Source organism: Cucurbita maxima, unplaced genomic scaffold (assembly GCF_002738345.1).
Source record: "Cucurbita maxima cultivar Rimu unplaced genomic scaffold, Cmax_1.0 Cma_Scf00006, whole genome shotgun sequence".
NCBI lineage: Eukaryota > Viridiplantae > Streptophyta > Magnoliopsida > Cucurbitales > Cucurbitaceae > Cucurbita > Cucurbita maxima.
The window spans coordinates 2,211,479-2,230,890 of NW_019272022.1; the positions used below are offsets into that span (position 1 = coordinate 2,211,479).

At 38.2% G+C, this 19,412-nt stretch overlaps 4 protein-coding genes across 5 annotated transcripts; 2 read left to right on the forward strand and 2 right to left on the reverse strand.

Annotated features, from left to right (window-relative positions):
• The first annotated feature begins 393 nt into the window (after nt 1–393).
• Nucleotides 394–8,003, forward strand: LOC111480513 (formin-like protein 5). The gene is given in 8 exon segments (XM_023125597.1): nt 394–1,204; nt 2,262–2,470; nt 2,472–2,913; nt 3,018–3,837; nt 3,925–4,127; nt 5,427–5,662; nt 6,288–7,266; nt 7,315–8,003. Coding segments are annotated over 7 exon segments (3,111 nt in total). The 5' UTR covers nt 394–1,204; nt 2,262–2,377; the 3' UTR covers nt 7,653–8,003.
• A 1,331-nt stretch (nt 8,004–9,334) lies between these two features.
• LOC111480720 (histone H2A.6-like) lies at nt 9,335–10,301 on the reverse strand. Its single transcript, XM_023125898.1, has 2 exons — nt 10,014–10,301; nt 9,335–9,824 (listed from the first exon to the last, which is right to left on the reverse strand). The coding sequence occupies exons 1-2, from the start codon at nt 10,200–10,202 to the stop codon at nt 9,606–9,608; spliced, it is 408 nt and encodes a 135-aa protein (XP_022981666.1). The 5' UTR covers nt 10,203–10,301; the 3' UTR covers nt 9,335–9,605.
• Nucleotides 10,302–12,113: 1,812 nt separating this feature from the next.
• Nucleotides 12,114–13,851, forward strand: LOC111480584. Its single transcript, XM_023125705.1, has 2 exons — nt 12,114–13,107; nt 13,226–13,851. The coding sequence occupies exons 1-2, from the start codon at nt 12,429–12,431 to the stop codon at nt 13,849–13,851; spliced, it is 1,305 nt and encodes a 434-aa protein (XP_022981473.1). The 5' UTR covers nt 12,114–12,428.
• Nucleotides 13,852–14,650: 799 nt separating this feature from the next.
• Nucleotides 14,651–18,281, reverse strand: LOC111480588 (calcium/calmodulin-regulated receptor-like kinase 1). Of its 2 annotated transcripts, none has more exons than XM_023125710.1 (8): nt 17,905–18,281; nt 17,084–17,450; nt 16,806–16,959; nt 16,539–16,665; nt 15,904–15,989; nt 15,740–15,811; nt 15,426–15,629; nt 14,651–15,203 (listed from the first exon to the last, which is right to left on the reverse strand). In XM_023125710.1, exons 2-8 carry the CDS (start codon nt 17,395–17,397, stop codon nt 14,886–14,888), a joined length of 1,275 nt encoding a protein of 424 aa, XP_022981478.1. In that variant the 5' UTR covers nt 17,398–17,450; nt 17,905–18,281; the 3' UTR covers nt 14,651–14,885. The 2 variants fall into 2 exon arrangements, with proteins under 2 accessions (XP_022981478.1, XP_022981479.1); XM_023125711.1 differs by lacking the exon at nt 17,905–18,281 and adding an exon at nt 17,526–17,880.
• Nucleotides 18,282–19,412: the final 1,131 nt, after the last annotated feature.

Here is a 19,412-nt window from a genome sequence, read left to right on the forward strand (position 1 = left end):
AAAGAAAAAAATAAACTAAATTAATAAGATACCATAATAAAAAAATAAAAAAAATAAAAAAACCCACAGACAAATTGTCTTTGAACTATCAAAAGTTTTTTTATAAAGTTTAAAAATAATTTTATCTATGAACGGAAAAAAAAGGTTTAACATATTTTTTAACGTCGATATCCTTGAATACGATCTATGAAGTATAGATATACAGTTTCGTGTATATATTGACAATAAAAAAATTTAAAATATTTAAAAATTTTGTTGGGTAGGAGTGAAATTTTGGAAGGTTAAAAAGTGTTTTTGAATTTTTTGATACAAGGATATGAAGTTTTTGGGAGATAGTATAGATTATAGGGTTGTAAGGTGTTAAAAAAGAAAGTGTAAAGATTTCAAATAAAGTCGTAGATTGGATCGCAAAAGAATTAGGTTGGAAAATTTTCAGGTTAGAATGGAAATGTCTGATTTCAATTCTCCACGGATTTAGGTGGAGAGAGTTTTAGGAGAAAACGACTGGAATAATCAATATACCGCCATTGAAAGTGGTCTGATTTCATTATGATTCTCTTTCTTCCTGCAGCAGCTTTCTCCAAAAATCCTCTCCAACAACGGAATCACGCCTTCTTTCCAACGCATTATTATTTAGTCAAATGTTTCTAACGTCGGCGAATTCCTCGACCTTCTTTTGGTGGATCTGGTCTGAATCGGAGACCCATTGGCGGCCTTTCCACTCTGCCCTCTTTTGATTTCCATTTCGTCTTTTCAAAAGGGGTTTTATCGCTCTCTTTTTCTCAATTATTTTGGTTTACAATTGGAATTTCCTTAGCTTCGTTATCTGATTGTTTCTTTTCTGAGCTTTTTTCCCCTTTTGTTTGAATCGTTAAGATTGATCGTCTTCCAGCTATTTTTTGCGATTTTTATCTGAAATTATTGTTCGGTTTGCTGCGGGATTTTGAGGCATCGTGTTTCTGAAGAACCTTGGTTTTGGATGGTTTTTTTCACTTGTGGTTGGGGAAAGATGGAACCGTGAGGATATTATGCTGTTATAATGACATTTCAACGACTTATGGGTATTGCAAAAAGGAGATGTTTGGTTGTTTTTGTGATTCTCATATGTGCTTCTTTAGCAACTTGCTTTAAGGACCATGAGGAAGAGGAACTGATTCTGAGCCAACTAGCTGACCCAATTACTGGGGATGTCAATATAGAGATGGTAAGCAATTATGTTTATGATATGATCTTATTCAGCTTCATTTATCTTAAACCTTGTTCCTTAACTGTTCTCGTTAGATTCAAAGCTAGTTTTGCTTGAATTCTTTGATCTTTGCAACTCTAGAATGATATTTAGACCGATTGATTGCTTCTCTTATGTTTGGTTTTGGACACAACTGTTCTTAAGTTCTTGAACATGTTTGTGCTGAATTTATAATAAGGCCTGTTAATGGAGGAAAGAATTTGGAACAATGAACAGAGATGAGAGCGCAATGTGATAAAAACTTATGCATTTATACGCTCAATTACAAATTTGTTTCTCTCTTTGTATGTTTAAAAAGCAAGAGTTGTATAGATAATATTCTTGTTTTGTTTGAAATCCTAGCCCCATTTTTCCTCTGAGAAAGAATTTTTGAAGAACTATAGGCTGCTTATAGCTCTTTTGAAAATAAGAACTTATTGAAAACACGTTTTTTTTTTTTAATTAATTCATAGATTAGTTGTATTTCTAACTGTTTATGTGAGATTCCCCGTTAATTGGAGAGGGGAACAGGGGAACGAAGCATTCCTTTTAAGGGTGTGGAAACCTTTCCCTAGTAGACGCGTTTTAAAACCGTGAGACTGACGGCACTACGTAACCGGCCAAAACGGATAATATTTACTAGCGGTGGGCTTGAGCTGTTACAGTTTAATAACCTTTACCTTAACCCTTACTAACTACTCAAGAGCTTAAAACATTTTTGAGAACATAAACAATGTTTTTCTTTTTTCTAAAATAGCTTCCAAACAGCTTTCCACTTTCATTGTTATTAAAAATTTTGGTTAGAATCTTACGAACGTTTTTAAACGAGTAGATTACAACATAAAAGAGCTGTTAGCAATCAGACATATGTTTTAGAATTCTCAACTTCTATTCTTGATAAATATCTATCTTGACCTTTCGTTTGTTCCTATAACTATGTGGCTTCTGCTCTAGGCTGATTTTTTAGGCCTAAGATCTGCACATATGGCATATTATTCTTAAGTTAACTTATTTTAAATTAAAAAACTTGCTGCAGGCTGAGCTGTTATTGGTGAAGTGCAACTTGGATTTCTTTCAGTTGAATGAAGATGTAGTTGGTACTGATTCGTGCTCTGAAGAAAAACCGAGAAGCACAGATGGAATTAATTTCGAATGCCGGACGCTTGCAAAAGAAAAAACAAACAGAATGCTAAGTTCCATGCATCCCCAGATGAAGCAGGCTCTTTTAGATTGTGTAAGAAAGAATTTTCATGTCTCCGGGAGAGACTATAATTCTGAAGCTTGGTACACCCGATATCTGGAGTCATTGCTTTTTATGCCTGGTAGTTTTAGAAGGAAGTTAAGTTCTAGATGGCTTCGAAGTGCTGAAGAAGAGCCCGCTCTGGCACCTGAATCTTCAGATCCTGTATCTCCCCCCCGTCATAAAAGAAAACCATTTTTTCCACCAGATTCTGGAAATTCAAGTCAATCTTCAGGAGATGAAACTCCTGTAAGAAAAGCTTCTAGCACAGGTGGACAAAAGGAAAAGAAATCTAATCATCAGCAAACAGTTATTTTAGCTGTTGTCATAACAGCAACAGTGACTTTTATTATTGTAGCTTTGCTCTTTTTATGCTATAATAAGAGTGTTTCCAGAATGAAGCAAAATGATGAAAATCATGAAAGGCCTCTCCTAAGCTTGAGCTTAAGTGAGTACTCTTATTCTGTGTTCTCACAAGCATGTTATGGATTTTATTTTTATTTTTATTTTTTTGGTGTTTTCTTAATGTTGATATAAATCATGACCTTTCAGGTTCTTCGCCCAAGTATTCTGCCTTTGGGAATTCTATTAAGGAAGACGTGCTCATCAATCAAGCATCTAACTTGAATCACCACCAGAGAGCTCCATCTTTGGATGGTAACCTGCACATTGTCTCCGATGGTGCACATACCTCAATGCAGGGACATCCAGCTTTTGGAGATGCTGGAATTGCCAATAACGCATCTTTTGAATCAACTTATATGGCTGATGGTACTACTGGCTTGGTGCCACTTCCTCCTGGAGCAGTGCCAGTCAACTCAGAGATTATACCACCTCTGAAGCCCCCTCCTGGCAGGGCGATTCCCCTGCCTCCTGGCAGGACTGTTCCCCTGCCTCCTGGCAAGACTGTTCCCCTGCCTCCTGGCAAGACTGTTCCCCTGCCTCCTGGCAGGGCTGCTGCTCCCCTTCCTCCTGAGCCCCCTTCGTCCTTTAAGTCACCATCCAGCATGAGTAGTTCTCCTCCTCCTCCACCTCCTGCACCTGGTGCTCCACCACCAGGACCTCCTGGAAATTCAGGTCGCCCTCCTGGACCCCCTCTACCTCCAGCATCTGGACCAGGCAACAAAGCAGGCCCTCCCCCACCACCACCTCCTAAAGGTGGTGGTGGTAGTGGTCCACCTCGACCACCACCTCCAGGAGCACCCAAAGGTGTAAATCCACCTCGACCTCCAAGACCTTTTGGACGTGATGATGAAGGTATGGACGAATCGGGTGTTCCCAAAGCCAAATTGAAACCATTTTTCTGGGACAAAGTTCTTGCAAACCCTGATGATTCCATGGTCTGGCATCAGATAAAAGCAGGATCTTTCCAGTATGTTATTAGTTCCACTCCTTTTATATCACCATTGCTTTAAATTATATTATTAGTTGCTGAAAACATGTAATCTAAATAATACAGATTCAACGAGGAGATGATAGAAACTCTTTTTGGATATACACCAGTTGATAGAAACAAAAGTGAGGGAAAGAAGGAGGCATCATCACAAGATCCTGCGCACCAGTTCATTCAGATCATTGATTCAAAGAAAGCACAAAATTTGTCCATTCTTTTGCGGGCACTAAATGTGACAAAAGAAGAAGTTTGTGATGCGCTTCATGAAGGTAATCTTACCTGATACTGACTTTCTTGCATCTTCTTAAGAAGACATAAAGAGGAACGCCTGAATGGAGGCATGCACTTCATTCTCTTTAACATTTGATTCTGTCCCAAAAGTGAAGAATTTGGTTGAACTAGAAGCAATATGCCTGATACTCCTATGGGATGTTAATTTACAATAGATGTTAAGAAACGTGATCTTTTCTAATAAAGTAGCTGAGGGAAGTTGCTCCACACCCAAAAACTTCAGGAGATAGGCTGGTTGAGATCCAAAGAACATGGTTCCCGGAAATGGGCTCTAGAGAGCATGTTAAACCTATAAATGGTAGCAACCTTTCATTTTCTAGCTCGTTGAATGATTAAAAAAAGACAAGAAAGCAGGCATATCTAAGACAATACTCCTAGACATAGGTTGAGAATCAATTTGCTAAATGGTTTGGAGAATGATCAAACTCTCAATTTGCTAAATATCCAATACAACACTCAAAATCATCTATTTCATTGGCGTAACATGTTAATTTCCTCGTGATAGAAAGTCCAAGTAACATAATTTAGAATGAACATTAATTTGCATGACAATGCTGGAAACATGCAAGTATGGTTTTGCTTCAGAAGATCTTACTTTCACAACCATTGTGTGGCATTAAGTATAAGAACTCGGAATTTATCCTTTTGAGCGCAGGCTCAGATTAATAGAATGGTACTTCTGAAATTGCTGATGTCTACTTGCTTACGCCCAAATATATTTTTCCCCTTTCCCCCATCTTTGTTGAGCAAATTGTGAATGAGGGATTGTTCTAGGGAGCCTATACATTGAACAATGAATGAAATTATGCATTTCCCTTTCCATATAAAACGTGTCTTTATTTGCAATCAGCTATATTTGCTCTTTTCTGGGTGATGGAAGGTCATTATTCCCTGGTAAATCTCTGATGTAAATATGGAGAAGTAGTTGTTAACATTTGTTTGCATCCGTTTCTGCCAAATTTTTCTTAACAATGATTCTAATCGATATTTCTTTTCCCAAATAAGAATTCTAGTTGACACTCTTGTTAAAAGGTAACCAAAAATATATGTTTTCATACGGCATGGGTGTATCATCATTCTAAATAAGGTAATTGAACATTTCTCTAAACGGAGAGATCATTACTGTTAGTGTCATTGTTATTGAACAAAAACGTGTCCCTGTAATTTACATGATGTATAGATATGTTTTTCTGCCTTTTTTCAGCAGCCATTTCTGCCCATTTTACATTTTCATGATATGATCTTGAGCATATTCTGACCTCTCTTGGTTGGATCAGGAGGTGAACTTCCTGCCGAACTTCTTGAAAACTTACTGAGGATGGCACCAACACCAGAAGAAGAACTCAAGCTTAGACTGTTTAGTGGGGAACTTACTCAACTTGGAAATGCCGAGCGTTTCCTTAAAAGTTTGGTTGATATCCCATTTGCTTTCAAAAGGTTGGAATCGCTGCTTTTCATGGGCACTCTCCAGGAGGACATCAACATCACTAAGGAGTCCTTTGTTAACTTGGAGGTAGAACACTTGCCACCCTATTACCTTTTAGTACTTAGAACTCTCCAACATCTTGGTTAGCTCAATATGAACAATTCTAAAGCCGCTAGTTAGTTCTGCATGAAAATTTGAGCGACTGATAGGTAACTGAGTCTTGTTGCCATGATAGCCAGGTGTTTTCTGATAAGTAGTATTCTAATGAAGCTATTCACGGAGTTTGTAAGTCTGAGCAATTAAGAAAGCAGTTGAATAGGGAGTAATTCAATTTCAACAAGGACATCATGCAAAGTGGGCATGATGAGCACAGTATATAACTTAGATTTACACTTGTCATTGAACCTATTCCATTTACTTGTCTCTGCCCCCAAAGTCTTTTATCCATCTACAAGCTGTAGAATGAATTTCGGCTTACTATGTTCGATTTGTTTAGCTCTGCTGGAAAATGATTGATGCACACGATGGATGTTCTCCAACTACAAAGTTAGAATCTTTGTTCATCTTATTTCGTATATTCATACTCTCAAATTTGTCTAAATATGATGTAGAAATACAGATACATTATGAAATGAAAGTTCTGTTGCATTAAACAAGTTTGATTTCCCTCCATCTCGGAACTTCCTCCTGACTAATTGTGGATTCATCTTAGATTGCTTGCAAGGAACTTCGGAGCAGCAGGCTGTTCCTCAAACTTCTAGAAGCTGTTCTTAAGACGGGAAACCGGATGAACGATGGAACTTTTCGAGGTGGTGCACAAGCATTCAAATTGGACACTCTTTTAAAATTGTCAGATGTGAAAGGAAAAGATGGCAAGACTACGCTATTGCACTTTGTAGTCCAGGAGATAATTCGTACAGAAGGGATAAGAGCTGCGAGGAACGCCACAGGAAGCCATAGCTTCTCGAGCACCACATCAAATGATCTGCTGGATGAAACACCTGACGATGTGGAAGAGCATTACCGTACCCTTGGTCTTGAGGTCGTCTCAGGGTTAAGTGGTGAACTTCAGAATGTGAAGAAAGCAGCAACCATAGATGCTGATGCCTTAACTGGAACTGTTTCCAAACTTGGGCATGCACTCTTAAAATCAAGAGACTTTCTGAACAAAGATATGCAGGGTTTAGGTGAGGAGAGTCAGTTTCACGAAACCCTGAAAAGCTTTTTGCAGAATGCTGAGGTTGCTATCATGGCCCTCTTGGCAGAAGAAAAAAAAATCATGGAAATGGTGAAAAGCACAGGTGACTACTTCCATGGAAATGCAGGGAAGGACGAGGGCTTACGGTTGTTCGTAATAGTGCGAGATTTCTTGGTAATGATAGATAAAACATGTCGAGAAATAAAGGATGCACAGAAGAAGCAGGTGAAGGTACACAAACAGGCAGTATCTTCTGATAGCAATCACCCCCCTTCAACTCCAGTTCCCCCTGTTCCTCCTGCTGATCTTCCTCCTGTTCCTCCCGCTGATCTTCCCCCTTCAACTCCAGCTCCCTCTGATCTTCCCGCTGATCATCCCCCCGTTTCTCCCACTGATCTTCCCCCTTCAACACCAGTTCCCTCTGATCTTCCCTCTGATCGCCCCCCCGTACCTCCTGCTGATCTTCCCCCTTCAACTCCAGTTTCCTCTGCTCCTCCTCTCCCTTCAACTCCAGCTCCCTCTGCTCCCTCTGCTCCTTCTGCTCCTTCTGCTCCTCCCCCTTCAACTCCAGTTCCCTCTGCTCCGCCTCCCCCTTCAACTCCAGCTCCCTCTGCTCCTTCTGCTCCTCCTCCCCCTTCAACTCCAGTTCCCTCTGCTCCGCCTCCCCCTTCAACTCCAGCTCCCTCTGCTCCTCCTCCCCCTTCAACTCCAGTTCCCTCTGCTCCTCCTCCCCCTTCACCTCCAGTTCCCACTGCTCTTCCCCCTGTTCGTCCCCCTGATCTACGACACGCGCCTTCTGCCGATCTGAATCAACTGATCTTCCCAGCAATTACTGATCGTAGGATCAGTGACTCAAGTTCAGACGAGGAGAGTCCATAGGTTAATCAGCTGAAAAGGAGCCCAGCCTTCATAATTGTTAGGCTCCTTTTGGTCATAGGCAAGATATGTAGCAGTAAGAAGAAGAAGCTCCATGAATTGCCACAATGGGCTCAGAATGCACTTAGACTTAGACTTTGACTTTTATTTTTCACTCACCCTTCATTCATTTGTAAAAAGAACTTAGTTTTGACGTTTTTGGCAGTTGGAGCATTCAACAACATAGAGTTTGTAGATGTAGATTGTGTTACCAGAGTATCAGACTATCAGTTAAATGTCTCTCTTCTTTTTTGTTGTCAACTCCCCAAAATCTCAACATTAAAGAAGGCTTCTCCACTTGTTATTTGAACTAAACTTATCTTTTGGCCTCAAAAACTCTTCTTAGAGGCAGTAGTAGGAGGTAATCCCTCATGTTTGCAAGCCTTCTCCATATGTTTTTCTTCACAATTTTATATTTTCATATGGGACTCAAATATATTATCTTCAATAAACTTGTCAATCTTCCTTTTTCTTTGTTCAACAAACATGTGAAGATGGAGCAACTCACCTTTACATGATGTAACAACCCTAAACCCTAAACCTTTAATCATAATACATGTAACAACTCAAGCTCTCATCGCTAGCAGCAGTTGTCCTCTTTGAGCTTTTCCTCAAGATTTTTAAAATACGTCTACAAGGGAGAAGTTTCCAAGGGAGAAGTTTCCACATTCTTATAAAGGTTTCATTTCCATCCCCAACCGATGTAAGTGGTTTTTAAAATTCGTCTACAAAGTAGAAGTTTCCACATTCTTATAAAGAATGTTTCATTTCCATCCCCAACTGATGTAAGAGGTTTTTAAAATTCGTCTACAAAGTAGAAGTTTCCACATTCTTATAAAGAATTTTTCATTTCCATCCCCATTTTTCATTTCCATCCCCAACCGATATAAGATCTCACAATACATACATTATTGTTGCTAGATAGCATAAGATAACGTGGCCATGAGCCAGCAAATATTTGTCTGCATCATATGATACAAATTCTAACTCACCAGAAATAACACATACATACACCCTATAATTTGACCCTATAATTTGAATCTCCTATAATACTTCCATTCAATGAACAAAAATTATTAGAAAAAATAAAACATTGAAATCCAGTATTTCAGGAGAATCCCAATACACTTACCATTTAAGCCTAACATCATTAAAATTGCACTCTTCCAAAACTTAGCCCTAGGAACATATATATACATGAAAACAAACATCTTTTTCTCTAAATAGAGCAAAGCAATTCATATATACTCCATAAATTCATATTTCCTCTCCTTCCTAATATAATGATACCATTCTAGATTTCCCAAACAACCATATTCTAGAAGTGGCTGTCTAAAGACATTATTCAAAGTTCAAAACATCAAAAATGGCACATCACAAACCACAACTCATAAAAAATTACCATAACAAGTCGGCACACGCAATCTACTTGAGTTATTGAAGCAAGAACCAAGTGACCCATATCCCTAATATCAGAGAAACAACCACCTAAAAGAACCTGCGAACTAGAACAGCAGCAAAATATTTCACCAACACTAAACAAAACAGAAAGGGAGAAAGCTTGGCTTAATTCAAATTTCAACTCATTCTTAAGGGATAATTCACAAAACCGAAGTTATGAAAACCCAGAATAAAAATGCGTCATCTACAGGATGAAGAAAAAGTAGGCGGTGATATTAATAGATGATGATGATGATGATATTCACAACACTAGGTGAAATTCTAGCACTACTCCTTGGGACTATTACAAATTCCATAAGCAAAAGATCTTTAACCTAAGGAAAATAATAGATGTCGAAAAAAGAGAAACGAAAATTGAAAAATCTAACAAAGTAAGAAGAGCACTATCTTGACCAGAGCCACATGTCATCAACATTCAATGATTCAGTTCCATTCCCTTTTCTATTACAAACAAATCTAGGGTTCATCATCACCACCGGCGTTCTTTGATGAAGTTCCTGTTTTCTTGGGCAGAAGCAAATTGTGAATGTTGGGCATAACACCACCATTAGCAATAGTCACATCCCCCAACAGCTTGCTCAACTCCTCATCGTTACGTACAGCAAGCTGAATATGACGAGGAACAATACGCGTCTTCTTGTTATCCCTTGCAGCGTTTCCAGCGAGTTCCAAAACCTAAAAATCAGAAACCCCTCGAGTTAATCGCAAAAATAACTAAATCAATCAAAATTCTCAAAAGGTTAGGGGGCATTTGAGAAAGAGGAAGCCAATTGGGGAAAATTTCGAAACCCTAGATCCACGAGGAGAAGCCAATCCAGAAAACCCCACATCAAATTGAAAATAACTTCCAATTAATTCACGTACCTCAGCGGCAAGGTATTCAAGGACGGCGGCGAGGTAGACAGGGGCACCAGCACCAACACGCTCGGCGTACTTGCCGGCTTTGAGGAAACGAGCAATACGACCGACGGGAAACTGCAACCCAGCTTTACTACTCCTCGAGGTAGCCTTCTTGGCGGCCCCAGATCCAAGGGTTTTTCCTCTGCCGGCCATTGAATGAGATCGGTTGGACGGAAAAGACAGAAAACCTAAGCAGAGAAAATTGGAGGCGATTTCCCGGCGAGTGCGCGAGAGAGAGAACGATAAATAAACACGAAGGATGATGGACAGTATTTGGTATATATAGTGAGATGAGTCTTGCAATATGAGCCAATAAAAGCTGAGTACGCGGATCGAGAATTTTGGCCGTTGGATGGATGAGTGATGGCACGGTCCAGATCTGATTTAGGATTCGATTTTCGTACTAGATGGCGCGATTGAATGGGTTACGTCAGCGTCTTGAGTGAATTGGCGGGATGGTCCCTCCATTTTTTTTTTTCCTTTTTTCTGCGGAATAATTAATTAAAAAAATTTAATTACAAATTTAAAAATTATAATTCAGTCCTAATTAATTCATATAATTTGTTAAATTATTTATTTATGAGAATTTTTCAATCGTTAAAAATTATTTACGAAATTTGAACTTTTAAAATTAAATTAAATCGTGAAAATATGTGATTATTTGTAGTTTCCTTTATTTAGTGAATTTTTAAAATTTTAGTTTTTAAATTTAATTTCTTATATTTTAATCCCTTTCAATTAGAATTAGCAAATTTATGTGACATGATATTTAGTCATTTAATATTAATATAAATTAGCTAGAAATTCAAATATTTTCTTTAAAAGATTTGAAAAAATTATTTCAAATAAATTGTGAGAACGTACATGCTTAGAAATAACGTGGATTATGAAAATTTATGAATTGGGAAGGACGAGTGGATGAGACCTTCGAGTCGCATTGAAGAAAAAGTATCAGGCAAGATAGCTGCTGCTCAATGAAAGTGGGGTCAGTTTCAGTCTTGTTCGAAGCAATGTGACCTTACCGATATCTCAATATCACTAACCCACAATAGTTGGGAACTGGATCCTACACATAACGAATGAGATCCATCTATTTGACCCTTTGATTGCTGTTGTTTAGGTGGAATCTCGAGATCGAATTTTGAATCTTTGACCTCATAAAAAAAATTAAAAATGTTAATCAGTGTTGAATAATATTCTTATTGGCTTTTATAGATGTCCATCGGGTGGGATGAGGTTAGGAAAGCCTTCTCCATCCCGGTCCCTGTCCCCGTCCCCATTTAGTGGGAAAAAAAATATCTTCTCACTTCCTATCTCGTTTCCCGTTTAACAGTAAAAAAAAATTAAAATAAATACACTTTTATTACTTTATTTAAAAAATATCCTTAAATTTTAAAAAATATTTCGAAAATTTCTTTAATATCAAACTTCTTTCAAAACTAAAAAAAATACCACCGAACTTTATTTTTAAAATAAAATAAAATAAAAAACTTATTTTAACACTATTTTTTAAACGAATTAGTAAGGGGTAAAAGTATTTTTTTTTTTTTTTTTTGAAAATTTAAGAATATTTTTTAGACAAAATTAGCTGAAAATATCAAATATATATATTTATTTTTCTAATTAATTTTTTAAAAAACACATATCTATGAATTTTTAGAAGAAAAAAAATATCAATATGGACCATCCCGACCGCTAAAAGTCCCGTTGGTGGATGAAAATTCCACATCGGCTAATTTAGAGAATGATTATGGGTTTATAATCGAATAATACTATCTCTATTTGTATGAGGTCTTTTGGAGAAACCCAAAACAAAGCTACGAGAACTTATACTCAAAGTGAACAATATCGTACCATTGTGGAGAGTCGTGTTCATTTAACATGGTATTAGAGTCATGTCTTAAACTTAGTCATGCCAATAGAATCCTCAAATGTCGAACAAAGGATTCTAAAAGAAAAGGAAGTGTTGGTGGATGAAAGTCCCACGTCGGTGGAGAGTTGTGTTCGGTTAACAAGCCCAACCCAAACCCATGAATGAACACAATACAATAGTGTTTTGCTTCCTCATTATCACCGGACAGAGCTGATGCTTGAATTCACTCATCCTCCTAACAAACAGAGCATCTTTCTTCAACAACTTAACACAATCAAAAAAGTCTTTGTTTTCTATATATATATATATATATCTGTTTTCCTCTTCATCTCTCTCTATTCTCTACCAGAGCTGCTCTGTTTCCTCCGTCGTCGTCATCGTCTTCTCGACATGTTTTGGTCTGAAACTGCTGCCTCGAGAGCATAGCGGTTGGACTTTGAGACGCGGAGGAGCGTGAAATGGGGACGGATAATGTAATGATATGAAAGTTTTTGAAGTTAAGAAAAATGCCAACAGTTTGGTTTTCTTTGAAAAAGTCCTTCCCCTGCAAACCAGAGCCATCAGAAGTCTATGATCCAAAGAGCAGGAAACAACTCAACACAATCACAACCAAGAAAGCAGCCAATAAGTCAGGGTGTTCTTCTGGAAGATCAGGTTGTTCAAGGTCCATAGCAAATCTTAAAGATGTCATCCATGGAAGCAAGAGACACATGGAAAATCCACCGATTTGTAGCCCGAGATCGATCGGTAGCAGCGAGTTTCTCAACCCGATTGCTCATGAAGTGATACTCAGCAACTCCAAGTGTGAGCTCAAGATCACTGGTTTTGGTGGCTTCCACTTAGAGGGTGTGGGAAATTCTGGCTTTGGAGGAGGTGGGGGCGGAGATTTGCCGTTTTTTGGTACTCATAGGCCCGGAACTCCCGGTCCGGGGGAGAACTTTGCTATCAACTCCAACTCCATGACTTCTGCAAGAAAGCTTCCTTCTCCTTTATCTTATATGGATGCCTCTCCAGCTGGGAGTACTACAAAATTTAAGGGGGGTAGGGAAGTTCATACAAGCAGAAGGTTCTCGCCGCTAACCAAGTCGAGCGATAACACGTTCTCGGCAGTTACTTGCCATAAATGTGGAGAACAGTTCTGCAAATTGGAGGCTGCTGAGTCTCACCATCTCTCCAAGCATGCTGGTTAGATAGATGTTCTTACACATAGTTCATTCAATGTTTTAATTGGTTCATGAAAATGGCTATTCTTGTTTTGAGTTCAAGCCTTTATGGAGTTGCTTGTTTCATTCTTTTTTCTCAGTTACTGAGCTTGTGGAGGGTGATTCATCGAGGAAAATCGTCGAAATGATATGTCAAACGAACTTTTCAAAGTCGGAGAACAATGGAAACCGAATCGAACGAGTTTTCAAAGTTCACAATATGCAGAAAACATTAGCTGGATTTGAAGAATACAGAGAAACAGTGAAGATCAAAGCAAGCAAGCTCTCAAAGAAACACCCTCGATGCCTCGTCGATGGGAACGAGCTATTGAGGTTTTTCGGGACGACTTTAGCTTGCTCTCTTGGACTAAATGGCTCCACCAGCCTCTGCATATCACAGAAATGCAATGTCTGCAGAATCATAAGGAATGGTTTCTCAGAAAAGAAGGATATGAAAGAAGTAGGAGTTTTTACGACTTCAACGAGCGGAAAAGCTTTCGAAACCATTGAAACGGAGAACGAAAGCTCGGTGAAGAAAGCATTGATAATCTGTAGAGTGATAGCTGGGAGAGTTCATAGGCCATTGGAGAACATACAAGATATTGTTGGGCAAACAGGGTTTGATTCTTTGGCTGGGAAAGTGGGATTACATTCCAACATTCAAGAGCTTTATTTGCTTAATCATAGAGCTTTGCTTCCTTGTTTTGTTGTAATTTTCAAACCATGAACAGAAAGAAACTTGTTTTTCTCTTTGGTTTATCATTTGGTGTTGAGTTTGTATCAGAACAGAGCATTTACTTTTACTGATGCATCAGGACAGTACAGCTTTTAAAGCTCCATTGCTGCACATTTAGGAGAAAAAAGAGGATAGATTTCTTAGACAGTAGGAATTCAATGAGTCTTAAATGTTTGAGTGGGGTTGGTTTGAGAGTAGATGAACCCGAATTCAAAATTTGAAACTTTTGGCTGACTCGTAGCGATGTCGATTTCATAGACGACAAAGAAAGTTCCCTGTTACTCAAGGGACGAGGACTTTCTTTACACTTACGAAACCGACTTTTCGACATTTTTCCTACTGTCGATGTGAGTATCTCCCTGTTAACTCGATCTCATATCAGTAGAGTCATATAAGCTAACAAAACCAAAGAGATCGAGAAGAAGATCAAGCTAGTTAGTCACCAGAACAAGATACTACAAGAACTAGGTGTGATTGCAGCTAGGAAATGTCTGCTAAAGATTCATTTATTGTCCAACACCTATAATCAGTTTCACAGAGGTTGTTGTTCTTAACTGAACTGAAACTCTCTCAGTCGTTGCCGTGATTGTCGCTCACTCTCAGCAAAGTCCACATTAATCATTAATGGCGAAGGTAGGTTTTTGTGGACAAGAACACTAGAGAAGAAGATGAATTGTTTCTCTAAGAACTACCTGCAGCTCACAGGAAAGGGACAAAAAGAAACAATATTTGTCGTTTTCCTAGAACGGAACGACACAGTTGTACAACCTAAGAACATTTCCTGTTCAAGTAAGGTCGTAATAATATTTCGATATTTTCATTCACAAACTACTCAAGGAGAGTTCTTGTAACAATTGTGGGTCATTACAGTGAAGAAACTTTACAAAGTTTTCTATATTCAGTAATGTACAAAATTTCAGTCATTAAAAGAGTGAAAGAATCAACTATCATACACAAGATCAAAGAGAATATGAACTACAAGACAAACAATCAAGAGAAAAACCACCAAAAAGGGAAGCTATGGCCTAAAGTTCATTGGTATCAGAAGCACTGTCCATTGAATCCTTTCTAAAGTGCTCGGAGACGTGGTCGATATCGACAGTTACTTCATCTGTCGTGGCTGACAGAGATTTTCTATGGTGCTTGTGCTCGAGCCTCAGGTTAATAATACGTGAGATCACTTGTACGGTGTCTCTCATGGTAGGTCGTTTTCGGGGGCTACGGTTGACACACCTATATGCTAGAGCTGCAACTTCATTCAGCTCTTGTATATTAAAGTTTCCATCTAAACGGTCGTCCATGATTTCTTCCCACCCAACTTTCCCATCTGAAGTCATGGCTGCCTAAACATCTCACAATGAAAATACATATAAGTTGGGGATCGTGAAAGTACATGAGCGTACTTAGAAAAGAACTCGAAAAGTTACTGTAATTATGGCCTTAACTTGGAGTCTAAACCAGCCTCTTGTTTTATAAAAAGTTTCCACAAGAACAGAGTCGTAAAATAACTTTTTTTTGTTGGTTGAAAGTACCGGTGACGACAGATGAGAAGACAGAGAACTTACAAGTTCAACATACTCCATAAGGCCTTGCTGCGGGTTTCTGCCAGCTATAAGCTCGAACAGCAATACTCCAAAGCTGTAAACGTCGCTTTTCTTAGTGAATTTTCTTGTAGATATATATTCAGGATCTAGGTACCCAAAAGTTCCACGAATATTGGATACATGTTTATCGACCATCTCTTCTCTAGAAAGCCCGAAATCGGCAACCTGGCTTGATCAAGAATAAGCAGACAAACAAACAAACAAATATCGATGAGATGTTCTTACAATGGACTCTTTCTGCATACAGTTTTCACAAATTAAAGGGGAAAACATACCCTAGCTCTCATGGAATCATCCAACAAAATATTTGCAGACTTGATATCACGGTGTATTACTGGTGGAACTGCCTGCAGTAATGTCACAAAAAACCACATGAATGAATTATAAGGTTGAAGAAGCTAGTAATCCCAGTGTCCATCAAGGATATATCTTAGCTTACACCATCATGGAGATATTCCAGTCCCCGTGCAACATCTAATGCCACACGAACCCGCAGTTCCCAGCTCAGTGGTTCGTTCTTCCCCCCTGCAAATAACAGTGTGTGTCAGTTTCCAAGAAACAGATGAAGTACACTGTATCATCATTTTAACCAAAAGAAGATGTTCCTTCACAAAGGAGACGTGCCCATTCAAGAAAGATGTTACAAAACTCTATGTTTGCTTCTTCTTCTTTTTATTTGCGAGTATCCAGACTAGCTTCTGCACACTTCGTCAAATCTCACGGGTTAACCGTTTTAACTGTGAGATCCCACATCGGTTGGAGAGGGGAATGAAGCATTCCTTATAAAGGTGTGGAAACCTCTCCTTAGCAGACACGTTTTAAAAACCTTGGGGGGAAGCCCATAAGGGAAAATCCAACGAAGACAATATCTGCTAGTGGTGAGGCTTGGGGTGTTACATTAACTCTACTACATTTGGTTGTCAAGGCAACTCGTAGGTATTAAATCTTAGGAAGGTGGCCACAATAGCATTCTCTTTATGCCCTTTACTATTTACACGACCTTTATTGACTACTATGTTTGACACATTCTGCAATAAGTTAACTAGTGCTTGTACGATATGTTCGATTTCTTACCGTATAAGTGAGAAGCCAAGCTTCCTTTGCTCATATATACGTATACAAGTATGTGTTGGTTTTTTTCGGCACAGTATCCAACCAAATTTACGAGGTTCCTATGATGCAACCTTCCGAGTAGTATAACCTAGTAAACAGAATAACGTTAAATGGATGGATCAGATATATAAAAAGCATCAAGAAGAAGATATGTCTCATGAATCAGAATAAATAAGCTGCTGAACTCAATGGTTTTAGTCAATAACATTTGAAAAGAATAATGATCACCTCTGTTTGGAACTCCTTCTCCCCTTGTTTGGAATCAGTTGCAAGCACCTTAACCGCAACCGTTTCACCACTAGCCATTTGAGCTCTATAAACAGGACCGAACGCTCCTTGTCCTATTACAGTCGTGAAATTGGATGTAGCTTTTTGCAGATCCCTACCATATCCAAGAATTAAACAAAACACTCTAAGATCCTACAAGCCACTCTTTATCCTACACGATAACGAGATAAAAAAAGATCGTTCACCAAACATGTCATGACGAAGTTTCGATAACACACCTGTAAGAATACTCAAGTATCCCAGAAGCTGCTACAACATTACTTTTCCTCAATCCATCAAGCCAGTGAGACATGCCATTATGGCCAGATTTAACAGGAGACTCTGGAGCTAAGGTTGAGTCTGATAGTATAGTGCACGAATCAGCACCATTGACCCGGATAGGAATCGTCGTCGCCCTCCGGGAACTGCTATTTCCTATCTGTGAACGTTTCCGCTGATACCGAAAGCAAAAGAGAGCCAAAATCGCCAAAAGCACACCAATCACAACTCCTATTGAAATCCCAATAATCAACCCAGATGACTCCCCTTTCATCTCCTCCTTTTTGCTTCCCAATTGTCAATCCAATAGCTTAATCCATTACAGCCCTGCAAAAAGAAGACTCATAAGAGAGAAAACTCACTGTAGAAAGAACAATTCATCTTCTGGGAAAGAAGAACAACAGTTCATTTCTTCTCCAAAAGCATGAACTATCATAATATCACTCAGATTCAAACCATCTTCTTTGACAATTGATCAAACACTTGATGTGCATCTTATTTTCACGAAATTCTCAAGCATAACAATCAACATCTGAAGTTCAAACCATCAATTTCCTAAAAATCAGCACAAAGAACAAGCAAAAAACACAAAATCCAGCCAAATGGGTCACAGATTTCTATACTAAATCACCCATATCCCAAACAAATCATTCAGAACAAGAACAAACCAAACCCAGAAAACAGATCAATAGTAAACAAAGCAGAAACGAGAATCTTCCTCATCCATTCAGAAAATACAAACTGGGTATCAACAGAATTGACATTACAAGTAAGAAAATACCTTCGAATCGAACTGATTTCATCGAAATGGGAAATTCAAAGAGATGGGAAGCGTCGCAAAGAAGAAAAAAGAAGATAAGAGAGAAAAACAAGGGGAAATGGTGTGAGATTCGAAGAAAACAAGTGAGAGAAAGGAATCGGAGGCAGGAAAAAGAGACGAAAATGGTTGTGAAGTAACTCCCAGAGTCGCGAAATACGATCTGTCGTCTACTTTTTTATGTGGGGAAGTTGAAGTTGAAGTTGAAGTATATTAGAATGTGGAAAAAGGGATGGAATTAACAAAAATGGTTTGGATTTTGGGTGTTCTTTTGCTGTTCTTATTATTGCGAAGGAAATGAAACTGATAAGGACCGAAGGGACTCGACTCCACAATTGGCATCGGGTTTTGAGCTTCTTTCAACAACTATACCCTCCACCACTGCACACGCCTTAATGCTCTTGACTTTCCATTATAATTCCATAATTTATCTAATATAATTCTAAATTAATAAAAATAAATAAAAAAAAAAACCCTTTAAATTTTAAAATATATATATATTCTTACAGTTATTTTTGTTTTTTCAGTTACTAATTTATTTCTTCAGCTTTTTTTTTTTTTTAATTTCAAAAATAAAATATTACTGTCTGTATAACACGCAAACATCAAGGATATTTTGGTTGAATATTTGAATTAAAATGCTAATTATTTTATCGAATATTTGTTAATTTCTTTTAAACAATTATTATAAGTGGATGACTAAGTGTTTTATTAGGTAAAATAAATAGGTTAAGTTGTCAAACATTGTTTTCTATGGAAACCCTTTGTGGAGTTGGTGAAAATATGAATATCCTATAAAAATAAATAAATAAAATAAAAAATTAGACAATGATGCTAATTAAGATTATGAGAAAATTAAGTAATGGTAACACTTACTAAGAAGGGGTTAGGGAAAGTGAAGTGGTTGTTGATTTTGGTAGTTAATGGGTTTGGAAATTTTGATGAATTGTCCACCAAACACACCTAATCTCATATATATTTACATTACCTTTAAGGATCGAGATTCAGGCAAAAAATTATGCTTTCTCGAGTCAAATATATCTTGGTTGGATAGACTGGGTACGCTCGTGGGTGTACAACTCAAGCAGATATTATCCCCTTTGACTTATTACGTATTGAGGAATGCTTCGTTCCTATAATGATCCAAATCCACCACTAGCAAATCTCACAATCTATTCCCACCGAAAGGGGAGTTTTGTTTCGTTCTCTTCTCCAACCAATATGGAATCTCACAATGAATTCCCTTGGGACCCAGCGTCCTCGCTAGCACACCACCTCGTATCTGGCTCTAATATCACTTGTAACAGGTCAAGCCCACCACTAATAGGTATTGTCCATTTTAGCCCGTTACGTATCGCCGTCAACCTTACAATTTTAAAACATGTCTGTTGTGATGAGGTTTCCACATCTTATAGGGAATATTTCTTTCCCTCTCCAACCAATGTGGGATCTCACAATCAATTTCCCTAAAA